Source organism: Gymnodraco acuticeps, unplaced genomic scaffold, assembly GCF_902827175.1.
Source record: "Gymnodraco acuticeps unplaced genomic scaffold, fGymAcu1.1, whole genome shotgun sequence".
Classification (NCBI taxonomy): domain Eukaryota; kingdom Metazoa; phylum Chordata; class Actinopteri; order Perciformes; family Bathydraconidae; genus Gymnodraco; species Gymnodraco acuticeps.
The window spans coordinates 227,054-250,883 of record NW_022990767.1 but is presented as its reverse complement, the minus strand read 5'-3'; the positions used below and the strand labels follow the sequence as shown (position 1 = coordinate 250,883).

General features: G+C 43.5%; 2 protein-coding genes and 1 long non-coding RNA gene across 3 annotated transcripts in view; all 3 read right to left on the bottom strand.

The window, feature by feature from the left end:
- Nucleotides 1–131: 131 nt before the first annotated feature.
- LOC117556886 (NFX1-type zinc finger-containing protein 1-like) lies at nucleotides 132–12,487 on the bottom strand. Its single transcript, XM_034232462.1, has 6 exons — nucleotides 12,267–12,487; nucleotides 6,524–6,612; nucleotides 6,191–6,385; nucleotides 2,103–2,269; nucleotides 1,894–2,021; nucleotides 132–260 (listed from the first exon to the last, which is right to left on the bottom strand). The coding sequence occupies exons 2-5, from the start codon at nucleotides 6,547–6,549 to the stop codon at nucleotides 1,966–1,968; spliced, it is 444 nt and encodes a 147-aa protein (XP_034088353.1). The 5' UTR covers nucleotides 6,550–6,612; nucleotides 12,267–12,487; the 3' UTR covers nucleotides 132–260; nucleotides 1,894–1,965.
- Nucleotides 12,488–13,020: 533 nt separating this feature from the next.
- LOC117556887 lies at nucleotides 13,021–17,906 on the bottom strand. The gene is made up of 3 exons (XR_004570636.1): nucleotides 17,813–17,906; nucleotides 13,788–13,851; nucleotides 13,021–13,048 (listed from the first exon to the last, which is right to left on the bottom strand). It is a non-coding gene; the product is annotated as an uncharacterized LOC117556887 (long non-coding RNA).
- A 2,744-nt stretch (nucleotides 17,907–20,650) lies between these two features.
- LOC117556894 (FACT complex subunit SPT16-like) overlaps nucleotides 20,651–23,830 on the bottom strand; it is a 29,216-nt gene continuing 26,036 nt past the window's right edge. Inside the window, exon 24 of the mRNA XM_034232486.1 lies at nucleotides 20,651–21,489. Within this exon, the coding sequence (XP_034088377.1) occupies nucleotides 21,377–21,489 (113 nt within the window). The 3' untranslated portion in view covers nucleotides 20,651–21,376. The remainder of the gene's footprint in view (nucleotides 21,490–23,830) is intronic.

Below are 23,830 nucleotides of genomic sequence, written 5' to 3'. Positions count from 1 at the left end.
TTCTCTCCATTAATGGTTTCTTTAGGAAAACAATAACCACTGAACACAAGCAAAGGTCGCGTTCAGCAAAACTTAGTTAAACACTCACCATGTAGTTCATAGCAGAAAAAAGGGAGCCTTCTGCTGCAGAGTCATCGGACCACAGGCCATTGTTGCCCAGATCAGTTGCAATACAGTTCGGACTTCGCCCATCATTATCAGGCTGTCCTGTTTTCCAGTAGCGGAAGGTGGAGCCACTTTTATCCGACCATTCCCGTGTCCTTCACAGAGAAACAAAGACTTGTCACAGAATATTCTAGGGTCCTGTATTTGTATTTTACTTAAAGGTCCCCTATTATACTGTTTTCATCAATATATCACAGGTCTCAGATATATACAAAACATGTCTCTGGTTGGCTGAAACACCAAACAGATCATTGCAGCATTACCCATAATCCCCTCTGTTTCAGCCCTGTTTCCAAAGTGCTGATCTCTGTCTTGTTACTTTAGATGAAAATAAGGAGCCCCCCCACGCCCCTCTGAGAGACATTTGGTTACAAAGAACTCAATGGTGCTCTAGGAGAGATTCAGGTGATAAGGGGGGGGGGGTTACCTTGGTTGGTGATTGGCTAATGGTTACTCAAGCCAAAAAATCGTTATGACATCATAAAGTGTCCAAAATCTGATCAGCTCATTTTCAGACAGGTTTTTATAGAAATGGATCAAAAAGAGAGAGAATCTTTGTTCCTGAAAACTTTCAGAGTCTCTTTCCACGGAGGGGACACGTGTTGATGTAGAAGAGACATGAAGAAGAGGGGACACATGTTGATGTAGAAGAGACATGAAGAAGAGGGGACACATGTTGATGTGGAAGAGACATGAAGAAGAGGGACACATGTTGATTTAGAAGACATGAAGAAGAGGGGACACATGTTGATGTAGAGGAGACATGAAGAGGGGACACATGTTAATGTAGAGGAGACATGAAGAAGAGGGGACACATGTTGATGTAGAAGAGACATGAAAAGAGGGGACACATGTTGATGTAGAAGAGACATGAAGAAGAGGGGACACATGTTGATGTAGAGAGACATGAAGAAGAGGGGACACATGTTAATGTAGAGGAGACATGAAGAAGAGGGGACACATGTGATGTAGAAGAGACATGAAGAAGAGGGGACACATGTTGATGTAGAAGAGACATGAAGAAGAGGGGACACATGTTTATGTAGAAGAGACATGAAGAAGAGGGGACACATGTTGATGTAGAAGAGACATGAAGAAGAGGGGACACGTGTTGATGTAGAAGAGACATGAAGAAGGGGACACATGTTGAGTAGAAGAGACATGAAGAAGAGGGGACACATGTTGATGTAGAAGAGACATGAAGAAGAGGGGACACATGTTGATGTAAAGAGACATGAAGAAGAGGGGACACATGTTGATGTAGAAGAGACATGAAGAAGAGGGGACACATGTTGATGTAGAAGAGACATGAAGAAGAGGGGACACATGTTGATGTAGAAGAGTCATGAAGAAGAGGGGACACATGTTGATGTAGAAGAGACATGAAGAAGAGGGGACACATGTTGATGTAGAAGAGACATGAAGAAGAGGGGACACATGTTGATGTAGAAGAGACATGAAGAAGAGGGGACGCATGTTGATGTAGAAGAGACATGAAGAAGAGGGGACACATGTTGATGTAGAAGAGTCATGAAGAAGAGGGGACACATGTTGATGTAGAAGAGTCATGAAGAAAGGGGACACGTGTTGATGTAGAAGAGACATGAAGAAGAGGGGACACTGTTGATGTAGAAGAGACATGAAGAAGAGGGGACACATGTTGATGTAGAAGAGACATGGAGAAGTGGATTTTGCACAATAGGCGAGTTGTTTTCTACGTTGTGTTACCTGGAATAGGCGCGACCTTTTCCCGAGCGACCCACAGGAAATCTCCCACGTTGAGCTTCCTCACATCGAACGTCACTCCGTTCCTCTGCAGCTCTTTGACCAGATCCTGCTTGCAGTTTTTGCTTCCGCTTCACAAACACACCGACCGTTCAGGAAACACACACACACACACTTTGATTCACACAGTTTAAAACACACAGCGGTCTTACCCCGTTGTCTCAATGAAGTCCACACAGAGGATGATCTCGTAGGAGCCGGGAAGGAGACTCCAGGAATTTGGGTTTCTGCTCGGTACATTTCGGGGTTTCCTGAAAAGAACATCCCAGGAACGAGAACCCTCGGCTGGGAAGCAGAGGAGGTCGGCCTCTCTGCAGGTCTGGAAAAAGACGGTTCAATTCCTTTTATTGTATTGACAAACAGTTCAACAACACAAGTGCAATCATAAAACATAATGGAGATATTTCGGTCTTAAATATATATTACTTCCACATCTACATCTACAATCTACAATACTACAATCCTCTCTGAAGAACCAGCACCTTACCGTGGTAGAGAGGTTTGTGTGCCCTGATGAACCTGGGGGCTGTGTTGTCTGGAACCTTGTGTTCCTGGTAGGGTTTCCCATGGCAAATTGGTCTCAGGCAAGGGGCCAGACTAAGATTGGTTCAAAAGACCTCATGAAAGACGATACAAGAAGTGAGGATACCCGGCCCGGAGGAAGCCCGGGTCCCCTTCTGGAGCCAGGCCCAGAAGGAGGACTCGTCGGCGAGCGTCTGGTGGCCGGGCTTGCCACGGAGCCCGGCCGGGCCCAGCCCGAAAAGGCAACGTGAGCAACACCTCCGCTTCTCCGTCCCGCGGGCCCACCACCTACGGGAAACATCAATGGGGTCGGGTGCGCTGCCAGAAGGGTGGCAGTGAAAGCGGAGGGTCTCGACGGACCAGACCCGGGCGACAGAAGCTGGCTTTGGGGACGTGGAACGTCACCTCTCTGGGGGGGAAGGAGCCGGAGCTTGTGCGGGAGGTGGAGCGTTACCAGTTGGATCTGGTTGGGCTCACCTCTACGCACAGCGTCGGCTCTGGAACCTTACTTCTGGATAGGGGTTGGACTCTATTCTTCTCCGGAGTTGCTCAAGGTGTGAGGCGCCGGGCGGGTGTGGGGATACTCACAAGTCCCCGGTTAGGTGCTTCGTTGTTGGAGTTTACCCCAGTGGACGAGAGGGTCGCCTCCCTACGCCTGCGGGTTATGGGGGGGAAAACTCTGACTGTTGTGTGTGCTTATGCACCCAACAGCAGTTCAGAGTATACGGCCTTCTTGGAGACCCTGGAAAGAGTCCTGTATGGGGCTCCTGAAGGGGACTCTTTAATCTTGCTGGGAGACTTCAACGCACATGTGGGCAATGATGGAGACACTTGGAGGGGCGTGATTGGGAGGAACGGCCCCCTGATCTGAACCGGAGTGGTGGTTTGTTACTGGACTTCTGTGCTAGTCATGGATTGGCCATAACAAACACCATGTTCGAACATAAGGATGCTCATAAGTGTACGTGGTACCAGAGCACCCTAGGCAGAAGGTCCATGATCGATTTCGTTATCGTATCATCGGACCTGAGGCCGTATGTTTTGGACACTCGGGTAAAGAGAGGGGCGGAGTTGTCAACTGATCACCATCTGGTGGTGAGTTGGGTCGAGTGGCGAGGGAAGCCTCTGGATAGACCTGGTAAGCCCAAACGTGTAGTTCGGGTGAACTGGGAACGTCTGGAGGAGGCCCAAGTTCAGGAGGCCTTCAACTCACACCTCCGGCGGAGCTTTTCGGGCATTCCTGTGGAGGTTGGGGACATTGAACCAGAGTGGTCGGTGTTCAAAGCCTCTATTGCCGAAGCCGCGGCGGGGAGCTGTGGTCTCAAGGTCCTAGGTGCCTCAAGGGGCGGTAACCCTCGAACCTCCTGGTGGACACCGGTGGTCAGGGAAGCCGTCCGACTGAAGAAGGAGGCCTTCAGGGATTTGTTATCCCGGGGACTCCCGAGGCAGTTGCAAGGTACCGACAGGCCCGAAGGGCAGCAGCCTCATCCGTGGCCGAGGCAAAGCAGCGGGTGTGGGAGAAGTTCGGAGAAGACATGGAGAAGGACTTTCGGGCGGCACCAAAGTTGTTCTGGAAAACTGTACGACACCTCAGGAGGGGGAAGCAGGGAACCATCCAAGCTGTGTACAGTAAGGATGGGACGTTGTTGACCTCAACTGATGGAGTGTTAGGGCGTTGGAAGGAACACTTTGAGGAACTCCTGAACCCGACAACTCCGCCCTCTATGTTAGAGGCAGAGCTGGAGTATGACGGGGGATCAACACCAATCTCCCGGGGGAGGTCACTGAGGTCGTCAAACAACTCCACAGTGGCAAAGCCCCGGGGGTGGATGAGATCCGCCCGGAAATGCTGAAGGCTCTGGGTGTTGAGGGACTGTCATGGTTGACACGTCTCATCAACGTTGCGTGGAAGTCGGAAACAGTACCGAAGGAGTGGCAGACCGGGGTGGTGGTTCCCCTATTTAAAAAGGGGGATCAGAGGGTGTGTGCCAATTACAGAGGCATCACACTACTCAGCCTCCCCGGGAAAGTTTACTCTAAGGTACTCGAAAGGAGGGTCAGGCCGATTGTCGAACCTCAGATTGAGGAGGAACAATGCGGATTCCGTCCTGGTCGTGGAACGACGGATCAGCTTTTTACTCTCGCAAGGATCCTGGAGGGGGCCTGGGAGTACGCTTATCCGGTCTACATGTGTTTTGTAGACTTGGAGAAGGCGTATGACCGAGTTCCCAGGGAGTTACTGTGGGAGGTGCTGCGGGAGTATGGGGTGAGGGGGTCTCTACTCAGGGCCATCCAATCTCTGTACTCCCAAAGCGAGAGCTGTGTCCGGGTCCTCGGCAGTAAGTCGGACCCATTTCCGGTGAGGGTTGGCCTCCGCCAGGGCTGCGCTTTGTCACCAATCCTGTTTGTAATATACATGGATCGGATTTCGAGGCGTAGTCATGGGGGAGGGGGTCTGCAGTTCGGTGGACTAAGGATTGCACCACTGCTTTTTGCAGATGATGTGGTTCTAATGGCTTCATCGGTCTGCGACCTTCAGCACTCACTGGATCGGTTTCGCAACCGAGTGTGAAGCGGCTGGGATGAGGATCAGCACCTCCAAATCTGAGGCCATGGTTCTCAGCAGGAAACCGATGGACTGTCCACTCCAGGTAGGGAATGAGTCCTTACCCCAAGTGAAGGAGTTCAAGTATCTCGGGGTCTTGTTCTCGAGTGAGGGAACAATGGAGCGTGAGATGGGCCGGAGAATCGGAGCAGCGGGAGCGGTACTGCAGTCGCTTTACCGCACCGTTGTGACGAAAAGGGAGCTGAGCCAGAAGGCAAAGCTCTCGGTCTTCCGGGCCATTTTCGTTCCTACCCTCACCTATGGTCATGAAGGATGGGTCATGACCGAAAGAACGAGATCGCGGATACAAGCGGCCGAGATGGGTTTTCTCCGCAGGGTGGCTGGTGTCTCCCTTAGGGATAAGGTGAGAAGTTCGGTCATCAGGGAGGGACTCGGAGTTGAGCCGCTCCTCCTTCGCGTCGAAAGGAGCCAGTTGAGGTGGTTCGGGCACCTAGTTAGGATGCCACCTGGGCGCCTCCCTAGGGAGGTGTTCCAGGCACGTCCAGCTGGGAAGAGACCAAGGGGTAGACCTAGGACCAGGTGGAGGGATTATATCTCTTCGCTGGCCTGGGAGCGCCTTGGGATCCCCCAGTCAGAGCTGGTTGATGTCGCCAGGGAAAAGAAAGTTTGGGGCTCTCTGCTGGAACTGCTACCCCCGCGACCCGATCACGGATAAGCGGGAGAAGATGGATGGATGGATGGATGGATCTACAATTGGAGAGTTCATCAGAAACATTACAAGCTAAAACACACAAAGGAAAGTCTACGTATTTTCGTATATTAAAGTAGAAAGCACCGTATTTTTCTGTATTTACTTTTTACATGTATATAGTTGACCTATTTTTGCTTTTTACTTGCACCGTTCTATATATTTTTGGACTATATTTATTCCTTTTTATGTCGTAAGTTGTTGGAGGAGGCTGGGACTTAAGATTGTCAGAACCAAGACCACGTTATCTTGAATCTTGAATGTTTAAATGGTCTCTAAACACTTAGTATATACAACATATGACAAAAGGAAAATAAAGGTACGAGCTTAAATGCATTTCAGAGTAGAGTTACTTGTTGAGATAATGATACGTTTTTGTCCCAGAAGTTTTGAAGCACACTCACTGTATTCTCTCCTCTTCCTTCTCCTCTTCGTCATCATCACTAACAGTGAGGTCCACAATCCCCGGGCCACCTTCTTCTCCCTCCTCCTGCTCGTTTCCTTCACTCCTGGCCTCCTCTCTGTCTCCTTCTGGACCTTTAGTTCCCTCTAAAGACTCGAGCTCCCCTAAAGCCAGACCCTCTTCTGTCAGAGAATACCTGAAGAGGGAGGAAGAGTGAACTCCATTTAAACGAAAGAGAAGCCCCCGTTTCCACTTCAAAACACTCTGAATCTGAAATCGTACAGAAATAATGTGTGTCAATCAATCGTGCGTGTGTGTGGTGTTTCCTCTGTACCTTGCAGGGTTGTGGGTCTTCATCATCAGGTTCTTCTGGATCAGAGTGCTCACTGAAGACCAGGCCGTGTACTTACTGCCCAGATCTGGCTACAGACACATAAAAGTTAACTGAATTAAAATACAAATATTCAGGACGCTCTGATCAGGGTACCCTGTGCCGTCGTATCAGTCAATAAATGGCCAATAAAAAATTGTTCTCAAGCTAATTTTGTACCAAAAACATTAATATTTCATACCTACAGACTCAACATTTTTTTTGAATAAAGAGTATTATTAGGAAGTATTTTCTCTGCTTTTGACGACAATTTTTGAGTAATAATAATGGTTTATTGTTAACAGGACATCCCAACACAAGTCCCTTTTTATATATTAGTTTCAGAACATCGGTGTGTTCATTTTCACTACATAATCCTCCACAAAGAACTCCCTTAATATTGAGTAGAATAGAGAGTAGGAGTCAGCCATCTTGTTGTTGTTTTTTCAAAAATGGAATGCCTGGGCAAAGTTACCCAGAATGCATCTTCACTGTTGCCATGGCCACATCTCTACATGTGAGCATTGTGTAGAAATTCCAAGTGATGTCATGATGATGCTGTGATGTGCTTTGTGACCTCATCGATAGTTCCAAATGGGAACCTGCAAGGAGACCAGTTTGAGTTTCAAGGCACAGCATATCTTGGCTTAGCAGAAACCAGTCTGACGCTGACAACACAAACAGTTAGGTATTACCAGTTGCTACTGTGTGTGTATCATTGTCATCTTAAAAAAATGTCGTGCAATAAGGAACAAGCGGAATTGGGAGGTGACTACGCTGGAGTTAGGAGGAGTCTTGGGGCAGTTCAAGAACATCTCAAGACCCTACATGTGGAAATGCAATCCATAGAAAAACAGTTCGGCAGCTTTCCAGCGCTGGGGGAGCAGTTTGACGCTCTGAAGGCAGAGGGACATGTCGCGAGGCGCAAGTGTGCCTACCTCGAAAAAGCAGTGAGGGTTCTTAATGAGAAGATCGAAAATAACGTTACCGTAGAGGCGATGTTCCAGGGACTAATCCAGACAAACAAGGAATTGGAGCGTGAACGACAGATCCTCGAGGAACAGATGTTTGACAAGCTAGATGAGCTGGATAGCATCGATGCTATCAAAGCTGAGCATGAAGCTGCACTATGTGGACAGAGAAGCTCGAAGCACAGATTAAAGAGGTGCGTTCATCGATCCAAAGCTATTCTGCTGCAGAGGAAACGCTCGATGCATTGAGAAGTGACGCAGAGGAAACCATCAGAGTAAATGATGGCCTTGAGGAAGAACTTCAGTATCTCAAACAAAGGAAAGAGCAACTTCAGGATCGTTTCCAAGTGTCTAAGGCAGAGATAGAGATGGTTTCCAGAAGAACCAGGCTCTGCAGCAGGAAGTGGGCGATCTCTGCAGGGAGCTTGAAAATGAAAGCATGGTGCAGTTTGAGATAGACGAAATGAACCGGTCGAAATATGAGGAAATGAGCCAAACCGAAGACTTGCAAGAAGAGATCTTTGAGCTTTCAAGGAGGCTTCTGGGTTTAGAGGATCTTCTGGGGTCATACAACATTGCGAAGGAAGAAAAAGAGTTGATTTTCCAGCAAATGCAATTGTTGCAACAAAAGAAAGTCGAGTTGTGCCAAGAACTTGAGAACGAGGACACCATTATGGAAAGTTGCAACGCAATGGTGACAGAAAAAGCCGCCATGAGCCTCGAACATGTCTCCCTGCGAGAAGAAGTGTTGCAGCTCAAGGAAAGGCATCTGCGTTTCATGGAGCTCGAGGACTCTTACAAGGAGGCGAAAGCTGAGAGAGAGGACGTTACGAGGAAGAACGAGGCTTTGATTAAAAAGATCCAGGGTTTGAGCAATGAGGTTCACAAGGAAAAGCATCTCATGATCAAGTACAAGGCTTTGAAGGCATCCAACGAGACCTTGAGGTGTGATAGGGCCGCCATGTCGAAGGATCTCGTGGATCTTAACCTACAGATTGGTGTTTTGAGGAAGGGTCGTTCTCAGAACAAAACCGTGCAGGAAAAGATAAACGACCTGCAGTCTATGTGTGATGAGCCGCTGAGGGAAAGAAACACAGCGGTTCAGAATCCAAACGGCGATCAGGACCGAATGAACGGCTTGAATGTGAACAACGTCACCGTTGACAATGACTTCCTTGAACACATGAAAACGGTTCAGGAGCCAGGAGATAAAAGCCACTAACTTATCCGTGGCATAACGGGTTTTCTCCGGGGGCACCGGGTTTTTCCCAAAATGTACGATTTAAAAAAAACAAACATTAGTAAGATGTCTTAGCATGACATCAGGGGGCTTAGATATTCTTCCAGCAAGCTACAATTACAACGAGATAAATACCACGGGTTAAAGTTCATTAACTTGTCAACTTGGCATAGCGGGATTTCTCCGGGAGCGCCGGGTTTTCCCAAATGTACGATTTAAAAAAAAAAAACATTATTAACATGGATCTTTTTTTTATTATTACATGTTACTTGTTAGACGCTTTTATCCAAAGCGACTTACATACTCAATACTGTGGCTCCCACAGGAGCAATTTGGGGTGAAGAGTCTCAGGGACACAACGACATGCTGACTGCAGTGGGGTTTGAACCTGTGACCCCCTGACCCCAACACCTAGGCACTAACCCACTACGCCACACGCCTCCATCTTAATCTAGAGCTTGGCGTTTTGAAGAAGGGTCGGTCTCATGTGGTGACATTCGATCACTTGGATGGTTTGAAAGCGGAAAATGACCTCCTGCTAAATAATCTGGATGATGTCAACGAAGAGATTTAGGTTCAACGGTGACTTTTAAACATTATTAAGATTGTCTTAGCATGGCATCAAGGGGCTACACATGTTTTTACCAGCAAGCTACAACCTTACATTCATAATGTCAGCGGAGGGAGGGGGGCGGCGCTGCGGAACAGCAGAGTGGCGAGGGAGAGCTGTCGTCTTCCCTTTACAAGCTTCAAACATGTATTTATCGTGTGATTTTGGAAATAAAAGTTTCATATTCTGAAAGCCAACACTTTGTTTATTTAAAATCAACACAAACACCCGAACCCCGAAAAACTTTTTTTTTTACGCAAATCCACGTTTATTTTGAAATGAGACTTTGCGCCTTCCGACTGATTTCGATAGAGCAGAGGCCTGTACTACGAAGCCGGTTCAACCTAACCTGGATATGTTTGAGTTAGCCGGTTGGCCTAATCCAAAACATACACGCTCTCGCTAAACTGTACTACGACGCGGGTTATCAAGTGAATCGCTCAAGCCAGCCGTTTCCTATCTAGTTAGGTGTTCACATGAAAGGGGTGGTATTTGGAGCATTCGACCAATCACAAACATGGAGAAGCGTACTGACAGCGCAGCGTCATACTTCCTGAATGAAAAGTCAACTTAATATTAGACATATGAAGAAGTTAAACTTTAAACATCCATGACTTAAACACTTTATCCAGGATCAAAGCCACATAGCTGCACCTGCAAGGTGAATACAGCTGGTAACAGAACAAGTGTTTGAATGCGTACATTAACAGGTTTATGATATCACTGCCCCGTCTAAGACACGATCTGACTTTAATTACATTTGACTCGAGTGTTTCGTCAACTTAATGTGTTGCTTAAAATAATACTTCTGCATACAGTATGTGACACTGTGAGTGTTGCACGGCCAGATACGGCTCAGCTGACTCAGATAAGAAAATATGATACATTATGAAGTGATATGCCGCGGACTGTACTTAATGTTACTCTGATCCGTTATGTCGTGGCAGATATTTAAGTAAGCTTTCTTAACGCCAATGTTATAATAGTCAGATTATTCTGAAGATGGAGGTGATATTCTATTAATGTTCACGTTCACACAGTCGGTGATTTTTGCCGGCGGCCGTTGCAGGAGACTTTCTCCTGTAATATGACTTGATCGCTTTAAACTCTGCACACTGAGCTCTGATTGGTCAGCAGGCAGTGCTTTCACTGAGTTGATCTCTTAGCCTGCAACCTAACCTGCTCCGGGGGAAGGTTAGCCGCTCAGCATAAGTTACCATGGAGATCTAGCCTGCTAAAAAGAGAACCAGCGTCGTAGGACCGGAAAGCCGGAGTTTTCCCTGAAGTTAGCCGCTAAGCGAAAATCCTGCTTCGTAGTATACTCCCCGGGTCACAAATGATTTTCTGTGAGAAAAACAATATAAAAAGAAATAAGTAATAACATAATAAGTCTATTGTGATATTGGCATAGAATACCTTACTGCACATATATGACTAATATTAGCCATGTGAGGTCGGCCCAGACCCTAGGGGTTTTTAAATCTACACTAAAGACTCACTTCTTCTCTCTGGCCTTCTAGTCTGAGCGGAGCACGACTCCTGACATTTCCCTGTGTGTTGTAAGGGAAACTTCTGCAGCAATGGAAAGTCAGGACTCAGAGACACGAGGAGAGTTGGAGCTTTGATGTCAAACACGGATCTTTAATACAAGCATCGGCCGGAGAAATTCACATCACAAGTCACACAGTCAAAGGTTCTGACTGCACGGGTGGGTTGCCATGTCAAATCTGATCCGCCTCGCATCTTGGTAGACCTTTTAACTAGTATACAGAGAGTCAATTGGGGGACGGTACGTGAACACCTGGGAACAATGGAGATGTCTCTGACATCCGTGGTGCTTAGAAGCCCGCGTTCTCACAGTCGTAAAACCCCCCCTGTGCCCGCCAGGTCAGGCCATAAAACCTGGTAGTATCAACATACGACTCCATTATCACATTCCTTACGGGAGATTGGAAGCAGGGATGGTCGTAAATGTCAACACACAGAATAGGTGTGATTTTTTTATTTGTGCTGTTGTTAAGTGTTTTTATTGTAAAGTGTTTTTATTGTAAAGTATTTTGATTGTATGTACAGCACTTTGACCAAAAATCGTTTTGAAAATGTGCTATATAAATAAAACTTGATTTGATTTAAATAGTTCATTATTCTGTGTCATAATAATGCTTCGTGGTCATTTCAGAGTGTCTACCCGTGTTAAACTGTTACAGCCCACACGCAATGATCCAATACTTCTACATATTGGTGTTTAATAATGTCAAAATAAATAAAAGGAGGTAAAAGACTGACAGTTATGCACCAGAACATCTCGATTAGTGCCGTCGTCATTTTAAGTTAAGTTGCTACGCCACTATTTTATCTTAGCGAACACACACACACACACTAGAGGGAGTTTCTTAAAGTAACTAACAGGGCTTTTCTCCTTTCTTGCAGTTGAGCGTTTAGGTGACCCAACGCAGCACCTTTGAATGAGCTCAGCCACACACACAGATATGGTGCCAACACATTCAACTTTTTATGAAGCCACACACACACACACAGAGAGAGAGAGAGAGAGAGAGAGAGAGAGAGAGAGAGAGAGAGAGAGAGAGAGAGAGAGATAGAGAGAGAGAGAGAGAGATAGAGAGAGAGAGAGATTTTCAAATATATGAAATCATGTTTAAAATCATTAGAAGAAGAGACATGGAGAAGAGGGGACACGTGTTGATGTAGAAGAGACATGAAGAAGAGGGGACACGTGTTGATGTAGAAGAGACATGGAGAAGAGGGGACACGTGTTGATGTGGAAGAGACATGGAGAAGTGGATTTTGCATAATAGGTGACCTTTAAAAAATGACAATCAATCAAACATACGGATGGACGATGGACATATGTAGCACTTTACAGACCTAAACAGGCCGATCCACACGCCCCTTAATGTGGCTACAGGTGGTGGGACTAAAAGTGCTGGTTCCGGGGCCCTTTTCATGATTTCTGGATTGAGCAAAACTGTGGTCAGGTCTGTGAACAAAAGACGAATGATCTGATTCTCCTTCCGGTTTCTAACCGTGGCCAGGTCTGTGTAGCGTGTCCTGCAGTAAAGCTGAGCGTCATCCCAGGTCAACTCTTGTTCAAAACCAAAATGAAACGCTGATCGCCTGTTCCTAATGAAGAAAAAGTAAAAAGAGATGAGAGAAAGTCGAAGCATAGAGAAGATGTCATGAATTGTTGTCGGAGCTTCTTTGTAATCTCTCCTGAAATAATACAAACACATCAAGCCACTTGATTTATATCTATACAATCTGGACCGAGACCATCATAGCAGATGAAGGAGTTCCTCAGGGAGCACTGCTCGTCCTCCCACAACCCTCCTTCCGACATCTTCACACACATCTGGTCCCCGCCAAAGTTGTCAGGGCTGACGCTCATCCCAGTTCCTGTAGAAGCTTTCATTGTCTTCGTCTGAAAATGACCACGTCCAGTTTTTGAAGTTCAGCCCGATCCAGGCCAGATCTCCAAATTCTTCCATGGAGTCCCTTGGCTGTCTGCAACAGCTGGTTCATGTCTTCCATGTCAGAGACGGTGGCCAGATCAGTGTACAGTTTTCTTGCAGTAAGTCTGGGCATTCAACCAGGACAATTCATCGATGAAGTGGTACTTTTTAAGCTGCATTGTGCAATAGAACACAGCGCTGTGGATGGAAAACACAAATGCCCATCGGTAGGAAGTCACTCAGTGTTTTCAATAGTGTTCAACGTGATCGATAAGCACAAGTAGGTGAAACCAGGGGATCACCTAGATGAATTAAAGGTCCCCTATCATACTGTTCTGAGAGAGATTTGGTTCAAAAGAACTCAATGGTGCTCTAGGAGGAGATTCAGGTGATAAGGTGGGGGGGGTTACCTTGGTTGGTGATTGGCTAATGGTTACACAAGCCAAAAAATCGTTATGACATCATAAAGTGGCCAAAATCTGATTTGACAGGTTTTTATATAAATGGATCAGGACAAAAAGTGAGCGAATCTTTTTTTTCCTGAAACTTTCTGAATCTCTTTACACAGAGGAGACACATGTTTATGTACAAAAGACATGAACAAGTGGAGTTTGCATAATAGGTGACCTTTAAGTCTGGACTACAATGATGAAGATACCAATATTGCCACCAATATAAAAAAAACATTTGTCATACTTTTTGTTTGAAAACGTGTTCCCAGAATGATGATGGAAAAATCCTTACATTGTTAAAACTTGTAAAACTCGTATTGATACAAATAAAGGATCCCAAGTAAACATGTTGTCGTTCAGGGGGTAAAACCAATCCTATTTCTCCTCTACCCATATGCTTTAAATATAATTAAAAGATGTTGTCCTACTGGTTAAGCGAGTTGAAAAACCGGAAACTATTTCTTGATGACATTAGTCAAATGTACCTGTGAGAAACAAGAGGACAGAAATCCTGCCCTTCATGTCTCGCAGCTTTCTTCACACGTGTTCCTGTAACACACACATCATTATTTACTGTGCACAAAACGAAAGGTTCTCATTCGCTCATTGTCATATGTAAAAGCCTTTATTTGCATGCTGTTCGACGCCCCATGCAGTAGTTAAAGGTGGGGTAGGTCAGAAACACTTTTTGTTATATTCCATGGAATGCTCTTAACATCCCGATAGCAATGAATATATTAAATGCTTTGACAATAAATACATAAACACAATTTATGAAACAATTTCATCTGTGGAAGCCGTAGCGCTGTAAAAAGCACGACCAATCATCTGAGCCGGCCCGGCTAAAATAACTGGATGGCCTACCTGGCTGTCAGCCTTCCATCTGTGCACACACTTATCTCGTGCCCTCATTGGTCATGTGTGCATTCCAGCCTGTCCTCCTACAAAAAACGACCAAATAGGTCGATTGTTTAAACAGCTTAGATTACGACCCATAGCCACGTTTTAAAGTGTAGCACCTCTAGTGGTCGTGTATGAAACAACATGCTCCCGTTTATTCGTTTAATCACAAATAACCCTCTCTGGAAAATCCTAAATTGTAGACTAGTTTGGCCATTAAAATGCTTTTTGATTCGATTTCTGGCAAGAAGTGTATATTGTACTCTTAGAATCCACGTCCAGTCGATGTGTAGGATCTATAGTTTGATAGATATTACGAAGATGATTTGAGGTCTCGCCAGGATAACGTGTATGCAGCTTCCATGTAAAGTTCGCGTGGGTGAAAACAGTTTTTCCGGTCTCGAAGTTTTCATAATAAAACCGGATATATTCCCCTCACTGTCAAATGATTACACAGTGATATCGGCATTACTCATCCACTAAAAAACATCAGTTTATCCTTGTTAATTACACAATATTGATGGTTTAAATTGTGTACAATGCTTTTGTGTTTTTAACCTTCAATTCAGAGAAACAAATAGTTTTTTAGGAGTTTAGACACTACAGTTTCCGAAGACACTACACAGAATCCCCAGCTATCGTTTGGGACTACAACATCCGCCTTGCTTTACAAACCCCATGATTAGTCCTCAAGCCCTGTGATTGGATGTTGGAGTGGCAGTGTGACAAGGTGACGCTGAGCGTCAACAGCTCGTTGAAATGGAATGGAACCACGGCAGACTTTCCAAAACTGGAATTGGACGGGTCCAGCCCCCGGGTCCAGCCCATACATCCATGGTCCAGCCCCCCCCCCCCCCCCCATCCAGAACTACACATGCTGGCTATTGTGTGTTTCGCAACATTATATGGCACGTCTCTTTATAAGACGTTTTCGTATTTCTCACAATTAGAAGTTGCCAGTATTAAACTGTGTACACCCCTGGAGGTTTAGGGGATACGAAACACAGTGGTGTTATCAAATGTAAAACATATAATTAATAAATGGGTGAATTAATATACCCACATGACACCTAAGGTCAGAAGAGCTTTATTTAACAGCTGGTCTTATGTCTGTGCAATTGTCACGGTTCAGAGGCAAATTTTGCAAATATGGCAGTAGCCATCGATCATCTTAAGATAAGATATACTTTATTGATCCCAAGTTGGGAAATGTTTTTGTTACAGCAGCATACTACTTTGTTCTACTCCACTACAATTCAGAGGTTAACCTGGTATTTTTACTCCACTACATGTATTTTAGTTACTTTGCAGATTCTGATTAATGATGTGAAATATAAACAACCATTAAATCAGACTTTAGTTACACCTGACTCAAATTCAGGGAAGGTGATTGTCAAGTGCCAAAATAAACTATGCAATATATTGGACGTAAAGCACTTTGTCAGACTTCATATTTATCTGTGGATAACCCCAACGTTTTTTTCTTATTCAAAAGAAGACCTTAACTTAAAGTAATGTTTAAATAAAGCCTTATTAGTTTGTCTGTTTTGCACATCCTCCTGTTAATATCTTTGGACGTCCTGCACTAAACTGTTTTATTGTAGTGATCATCTTCTTGATATTTTCAATTTTGTATGTAGGCTACTCTTAATATTTAAATGTTGTTCATCAAATAAAACTTATTCAACAACAACATTCAATAACATGCTTTAACCACTAGGCGGCGCGGGTTAAAAAAACAGTGGTGTAGTTAATAAAACATAATAATATCAAACATAATATGACTATTAACTTTATTGTGAAATTAAAACAGAACGGTAAAGGAGAATACAGTTTCAGTCTCTCGATTTGAAGCTTATGCATTGTACCATGAACCTGTATAGATCTGTAACAGTCAACTGCACGAGGAGTTGGAAAGGTAGTAAATAATATCTTTAAAAGCTACAAAAAAAATCCCTTTCTATCAGCTGTGCACCGTTATGGTGTAAATATAACCTATACCAATTGGATCAAATATAAAAGTCAGCCTAATTAGTGTTGATACTGTAAGGAGACGTATTGTGTGAAAAGAAATGGAAGATGTTGTTTAATTGCTAATATATTTATGATCCACGTCACGTATTCAGTTTTGGCGGCATTTCTTACAGTTTGTCAAAAGGTCTTCTGATCAAGGCTCTATAAATAAATATCTACGGCAGATATGTAATATTTAATGCAGCCGAACCATGTATTACAATGCCGTTATGTGATGACTTCCAAAGAGAAAAGCAAGAACACTTGGAATAAAGTAATATTTTATTTAAAAAAAATGTTTTTTCCGATTTCATATCGGATAAACACCATATCCCAACATGCATTGCGGCGATGTTTTAGCCTATCAAAACCTCTGAAAAAAGAAAGGCGTCTCAGAATCGAAAGAGAAAACCCTATGGGAAAAACACAAAAGCATTGTGCACAATTTAAACCGATAAATGTCGTATAATTAACAAGGATAAACTGATGTTTTTTAGTGGATGAATACTGCAGATATCACTGTTAACTCATTTGGTCATTGGTTTTATTATGAAAACGTCGAGAAATACTGTTTTCAACCAGTAACTTTACATGGAGGCTGCCGCAAACCTCAAATCATCTTCGTAATATCTATCAAACTATAGATCCTACATATCGACTGGAGGTGGATTCTAAAAGTACAATATACACTTCTCGCTAGAAATCTAATCAAAAAGCGTTTAATGGCCAAACAATTTAGGATTTTAACAGAGAGGGTTATTTGTGAATAAACGACCATCAGTAACGTTGGCATTCAACGGGAGCACTAGAGGGCGAAAACTTTAAAACGTAATTATAGGACGTATTAAGCGATTGAACAAACGACATATTTGGTCGTAATAATTGGGCCTGAACAATCGGCATATTTGGTCGTATGAGTTGGAGGACTTGTTGCAGCGTTCGTGTGTGTTGGAGGAGGGGCTCTGTAAGGAAGTCTGAAGGAAGAGGCAGATTTTTTTTCGGCTAAATTCTTTCAATTCTAGCGCACTCGAGCTGGTTTCTCCATTCTTACCTACCCTACCTTTAAGTACTTTACTAAAATACAGTAACAAAGCACAATTCAATGTGATTGAATTTGAAGAATGTCATTATTCATTTGCACTTGACTATTCAGAAGTAAATATTGTACCTATTCTCCATTATATTAAACATTAATGCACTAGTAATTATAATCCAATAATGTTTGTTTCTTACAATTACATTTTGATGATAATTATACTGTACTTTGTAGTCACATTTCAAAAGCTAGACCTATAATGGAGCAGTAATATATTGCTAATTTTACCTAAATGAATGTCCAAAAATCACAACAGCTCTTTACAAGCTGCACACCATACATCATTTTTACTACACCATGTTAAGAAAAAGAAAGTGCCAGGAGAAAATGATTACTCTGCAAAACTGCTGTTTTGAATTCTTTGAAAAATATGCATCAATGGATTTAGTCAATAATCTGAATACTCCTGCAGATGGATACATTTGGTTTTGTAAAATTGTTCAATTAAAGCACCAAGAGAAAAATATATACATTTTAAAATAGTATCTATTTTGTATTTACCTGTAGCTTTGTAGAGTCGTCCTCGTCTCAAGATCTCTTACCTTCCCAAACTGTGGTCTCTAAACTTTGTTGCGCACAATTTATGTAAAGCTTTTCTTGTTATGCAACAATTAGGTAAACCCTCTTGCCCGACAAGTTTCTGGTTCTTCCCCACATTCTCACTCTGAAGTGACACAAGATTTTTGGAACAAACAGGTTTTAGTGGGAAGACTCAGGGCGCCTCAGGAGTTCAAAGAAACACTCGGACCACTAAACAGCTTCTTGGTTGAACTTTATTGAAATAAAAGCAGCCTTTCAGCAGTGACGTTTGGTGTCAAAAAGGTCACACTGGTGTCCTGACAAGTGCATAATGACTTTAAGCAGGGGTAGACATTAAGGGTAAAATTCAGCTGGCCCTCCGGACCGGTGGAATTTTATTATCACTGGCCCCACCATTGTAACCACTGGCCCGGAGCATTCGTCCAAAAGAAATCGACTAATAATGAAGAAAATTAACACATTTGTTGCAATAGTAATTTATGCACTAACTACATACTACTTGTACTACAACATTTGAATCATCAGTTCTTCCTCATTTTCCTCAATTGTTCATATTTGGTTTATTAAAATAATGATATTGTGGTCATTGTTCAAAAATGTCTGCTATTATGAGTATTATTTGTATAATGCACTTTCTGCCTTCCTGTCATCAGGAGTTAGACATGTAATGGCTATGTAATTGATTTGATTAGAACCTTCATTATCCTAAACTGCTGGGACATTTCCCTATAGCCAATACCTTTATATTGTCTACTCTTCACTTACTTGTCAGCATAGGTCGGACTCGGCACCATAGGTCGGCACAGAGCCGACAGAAGACCTTGTTTATATTGGTATCATATTGAGAGGTGCAGTGACGCGTCCTAAAACCAGGAAGTAAGCTGCTGGTTCCCTCCACAGAAAGCAATGGGATTTCTCCACAGGGTTTTGGAAAATAGCTGGAAATAAGGTCTGTGGAAAACAAACCTGTTTGATGAATGCACGTTTTGTTCAGCTGGATAATCTCCACATGTCTACCCTACTTTTAGAATTGTATAATCATAAATCTAATCGATAGATTATAAAAGGGTTTTAGGATGCGTCACTGCACCACTAGAAGCCAACTCCATCGATCAAGCTGACTGAAACTTTCTCTCCCTCTTCTTCTCATGCTCCCTGTCACTCTCCTTTAACTCCTCCGGTGACTTTCTTTTATTTGAAGATAGTTTGTTGCCCGGCGCTTGGCCGGTTACCGCTGGTATTAAAAACATGTTGGCGAATGGTAAGGTGGCACGATAGTCTGTAGTGAAGGAGCGCGCTCCCGTTCACGGGAGCCTGCTCGCGCTGCGCTCACGGGAAGCTGCTCGCGCTGCGCTCCGCACCGCAACAAAACAGTTATTTGCTTTTCACCCAACAACGACAACCGACTCACGAAACGCTATGTTGTAGCGTTAATAAACGAAACAATTTAACAAAATTGCTAGTCCAAATACCAATACCACAGGACAATATATTTTTTTTAAACAATATTTTTTGTGGCCCCAGCGGGCAAGTGGAAAGTACGTTATGCTGGCCCGGGGTGTCTAAATAGTGCTTCCGGGCCAGCGGGCCATTTATAATGTCGAGCCCTGCTTTAAGGATTTAAGTATTTGTGATTTCTAACACCTTTTCTCACCAAACGTTGAGAAAGCTGAAAGACTGGACAAATGTTGCTCTGAACATCTGAGACAATTCTTTAATGACTACATTGAAAATGATTACCTTAAAGCATGATTTCCACCCCAAAGAAGTCTGGACTATTGCTTACACTTGTATGCTTCTTCTCAATAAAAATATTTGAAACGAAGATGATTACCTTGTGAAAAATCTAAGGAAATAACTGAGGGTGTTTCTCAATGTCGAGGACGCTTCCTTGGTAGGACATGTCCCTCCGAGTCAGGTCCATCAGAGGCTAGGCAAGAATCCTTCCTTTCATTCAGAGAATGAAGAATGGAACAGGCTAGCAAGTGTGCGTCATATGAGAGGCCCCGCCTTACATTTTCTGACAAAGATTTGGGAAATTATACGTGTGCAAAGCATTGTGGGGATTTTAAGACAGTGGACACTGGGTGTTTCTCAATGTCGAGGACGCTTCCTTGGTAGGACACGTCTTCCGATTCAGTTCCTTCATAAGCGAGGCAAGAATCCTTCCTAGCCACGGAAAATGAATAATTGTGGAACAGGTTAACAGGTGTGCATCATATGAGGCCCCGCCTTAAATGGAGCACGATTTCCACCAAAGATTTGGAAATTGGTCCGTGCGCAAAGCATTGTGGGGATTTTAAGACCACCGAGTCTACACATGTACAGCCTCGAAATTTCTCGCTACGAAGTACGCCGGCCTCGGTAGAATTCCAAGTATGCTGGACATTGGAACAGTTCTTTGGCGGCACTCGATGATGTAGCATGTCTTTTGTAAAGAAATTAAATCATTAAACCTTTGAAATCGCTAAGCAATATCAGCAGAAATTCACAAGTTGGATCATTCTAAAACAACCATTTGTTAATGATTGAAATAGCCTTTGGACAAATCAACTTACTTATGATCCTTAATGGCCTCAAATGTACCGATTACAGTTGAAAAGTTAAAGCATTAAAAAAAAATATATTCCGAGTGCGAGGAGGTTTCCACGCAGATTGACGAGGGTGACACATTTTCTACTTTCTGTAAAAACAGCCACAGAAATGTCACCCCGCGTTTGTGTGTGTGTGTGTGTGTTGTGCAGCCCTTGAACAAGTCTAGTGTTACGTTTCCAAATGTGCCGACAAAGAAAAAGAGCATTCAAATCTACAGTTCCTTTTAATTTTATTACAAAAACAAAAAACAGGATTTTCAGAATTAACAGTACAACAACAAATCTACTGAAAAAAAAGGAAGGGGGAAACAGAGAACAAGTGCGAGGGAAGTGGTGTGTGTGTGTGTGTGTGTGCGCATAAGTTTACGATCCCCATTAAAAAGAAGAATAAATCAGAGAATGTATCCGTCCCCCCCCTTCAAAAAAATTCCATATTATTACTTCAATTGAACAAATATTGAAGAAAACATGAGGGGAAGTGAAACGTACACGAGGAGAGTTTCTCAGATTTGATATAAAACACTTGGCAGAGGATATGTCAAGCCTTTTTTCATTTTATTATCCATTAGTTAAGAAAAACAAATCTTTTTTTCCAAACGGAAAACAAACAATGCTCGCAATAAAAACCCATTTAAACACACATGCACGCACACAGACACACAAACATGACACCTGATGGGTGGATGGAGATGGAAGGAATTAAGGGGGGGGGGGGTGATGAATGAAGTGTGTGTGACCGCTCGTTCTTTCCTACCATTTCAACATGACACTTCACTGACCAACACGAAAAATAAGGGGCGTCTACGTCTATATACACATTGTGTGTGTGTTTGTAAATGTATGAGTGAGAAGAGCCATTTGGGGTTAATGAAAGGTCTAGGTTTGGCAGTGTGTGTGTGTGTGTGTGTACGTGTGTGTTTGTAAGAGACATTTAGGACCGTCGCTTCTTCTTGGCGGCGGGGCGGCTTGGGGGGGGTGGGCGGATCTTTCTCTTCCTGGGGTTGGTGGTGGTGTCCTCTTCCTCGTAGACGCTCTCTTTGTCAGCTATAAAACAGAAAAATATGGCACGTTTAACAATAAAGACGATTCACATTTCATGTATTTAAAAAAAAAGGACATTAAATTGCACTGCAATAAAAACACAAAGGTATTTTCTTTGTATGAGACTGCTTTCAGACAGAGGGTGAAAAGAGGCACCACATACTGATATACACCTGAACATCAGCAGGAGAGGACTCTTTAAAGTAGAGACACTACATACTGATATACACCTGAACATCAGCAGGAGAGGACTCTTTAAAGTAGAGACACTACATACTGATATACACCTGAACATCAGCAGGAGAGGACTCTTTAAAGTAGAGACACTACATACTGATATACACCTGAACATCAGCAGGAGAGGACTCTTTAAAGTAGAGACACTACATACTGATATACACCTGAACATCAGCAGGAGAGGACTCTTTAAAGTAGAGACACTACATACTGATATACACCTGAACATCAGCAGGAGAGGACTCTTTAAAGTAGAGACACTACATACTGATATACACCTGAACATCAGCAGGAGAGGACTCTTTAAAGTAGAGACACTGATATACACCTGAAACATCAGCAGGAGAGGACTCTTTAAAGTAGAGATACTACATACTGATATACACCTGAACATCAGCAGGAGAGGACTCTTTAAAGTAGAGACACTACATACTGATATACACCTGAACATCAGCAGGAGAGGACTCTTTAAAGTAGAGACACTACATACTGATATACACCTGAACATCAGCAGGAGAGGACTCTTTAAAGTAGAGACACTACATACTGATATACACCTGAACATCAGCAGGAGAGGACTCTTTAAAGTAGAGACACTACATACTGATATACACCTGAACATCAGCAGGAGAGGACTCTTTAAAGTAGAGACACTACATACTGATATACACCTGAACATCAGCAGGAGAGGACTCTTTAAAGTAGAGACACTACATACTGATATACACCTGAACATCAGCAGGAGAGGACTCTTTAAAGTAGAGACACTCCATACTGATATACACCTGAACATCAGCAGGAGAGGACTCTTTAAAGTAGAGACACTACATACTGATATACACCTGAACATCAGCAGGAGAGGACTCTTTAAAGTAGAGACACTGATATACACCTGAACATCAGCAGGAGAGGACTCTTTAAAGTAGAGACACTACATACTGATATACACCTGAACATCAGCAGGAGAGGACTCTTTAAAGTAGAGACACTACATACTGATATACACCTGAACATCAGCAGGAGAGGACTCTTTAAAGTAGAAACACTACATACTGATACACACCTGAACATCAGCAGGAGAGGACTCTTTAAAGTAGAGACACTACGTACTGATATACACCTGAACATCAGCAGGAGAGGACTCTTTAAAGTAGAGACACTACATACTGATATACACCTGAACATCAGCAGGAGAGGACTCTTTAAAGCAGAGACACTACATACTGATATACACCTGAACATCAGCAGGAGAGGACTCTGTTACTTTAGATGAAAATAAGGAGCCCCTCCCCACGCCCCTCTGAGAGATATTTGGTTGAAAATAACTCAATGGTGCTCTAGGAGGAGATTCAGGTGATAAGGTGTGGGGGGGGGGTTACCTTGGTTGCTGATTGGCTAATGGTTACTCAAGACAAAACATCGTGATGACATCATAAAGTGGCCAAAATCTGATCAGCTCATTTTCAGACAGGTTTTTATAGAAATGGATCAAAAAGAGAGAGAATCTTTGTTCCTGAAAACTTTCAGAGTCTCTTTCCACAGAGGGGACACATGTTGATGTAGAAGAGACATGAAGAAGAGGGGACACATGTTGATGTAGAAGAGACATGAAGAAGAGGGGACACATGTTGATGTAGAAGAGACATGAAGAAGAGGGGACACGTGTTGATGTAGAAGAGACATGAAGAAGAGGGGACACATGTTGATGTAGAAGAGACATGGAGAAGAGGGGACACATGTTGATGTAGAAGAGACATGAAGAAGAGGGGACACATGTTGATGTAGAAGAGACATGAAGAAGAGGGGACACATGTTGATGTAGAAGAGACATGAGGAAGAGGGGACACATGTTGATGTAGAAGAGACATGAAGAAGAGGGGACCATGTGATGTAGAAGAACATGAGGAAGAGGGGACACATGTGATGTAGAAGAGACATGAGGAAGAGGGGACACATGTTGATGTAGAAGAGACATGAGGAAGAGGGGACACATGTTGATGTAGAAGAGACATGAAGGAAGAGGGGACACATGTTGATGTAGAAGAGACATGAAGAAGAGGGGACACATGTTGATGTAGAAGAGACATGAAGAAGAGGGGACACATGT

Bases quoted from the DNA above. Each gene is read 5' to 3' on its own strand.
- LOC117556886 (XM_034232462.1), bottom strand. From the start codon at position 6,549: ATGATGAAGACCCACAACCCTGCAAG. The intron at 2,270-6,190 runs GTGAGTGTGCTT...GTCTTTTTCCAG, and splicing joins AAGGAAGAGGAGAGAATACA to ACCTGCAGAGAGGCCGACCT. The intron at 2,022-2,102 runs GTAAGACCGCTG...GTGTTTGTGAAG, and splicing joins GACTTCATTGAGACAACGGG to CGGAAGCAAAAACTGCAAGC.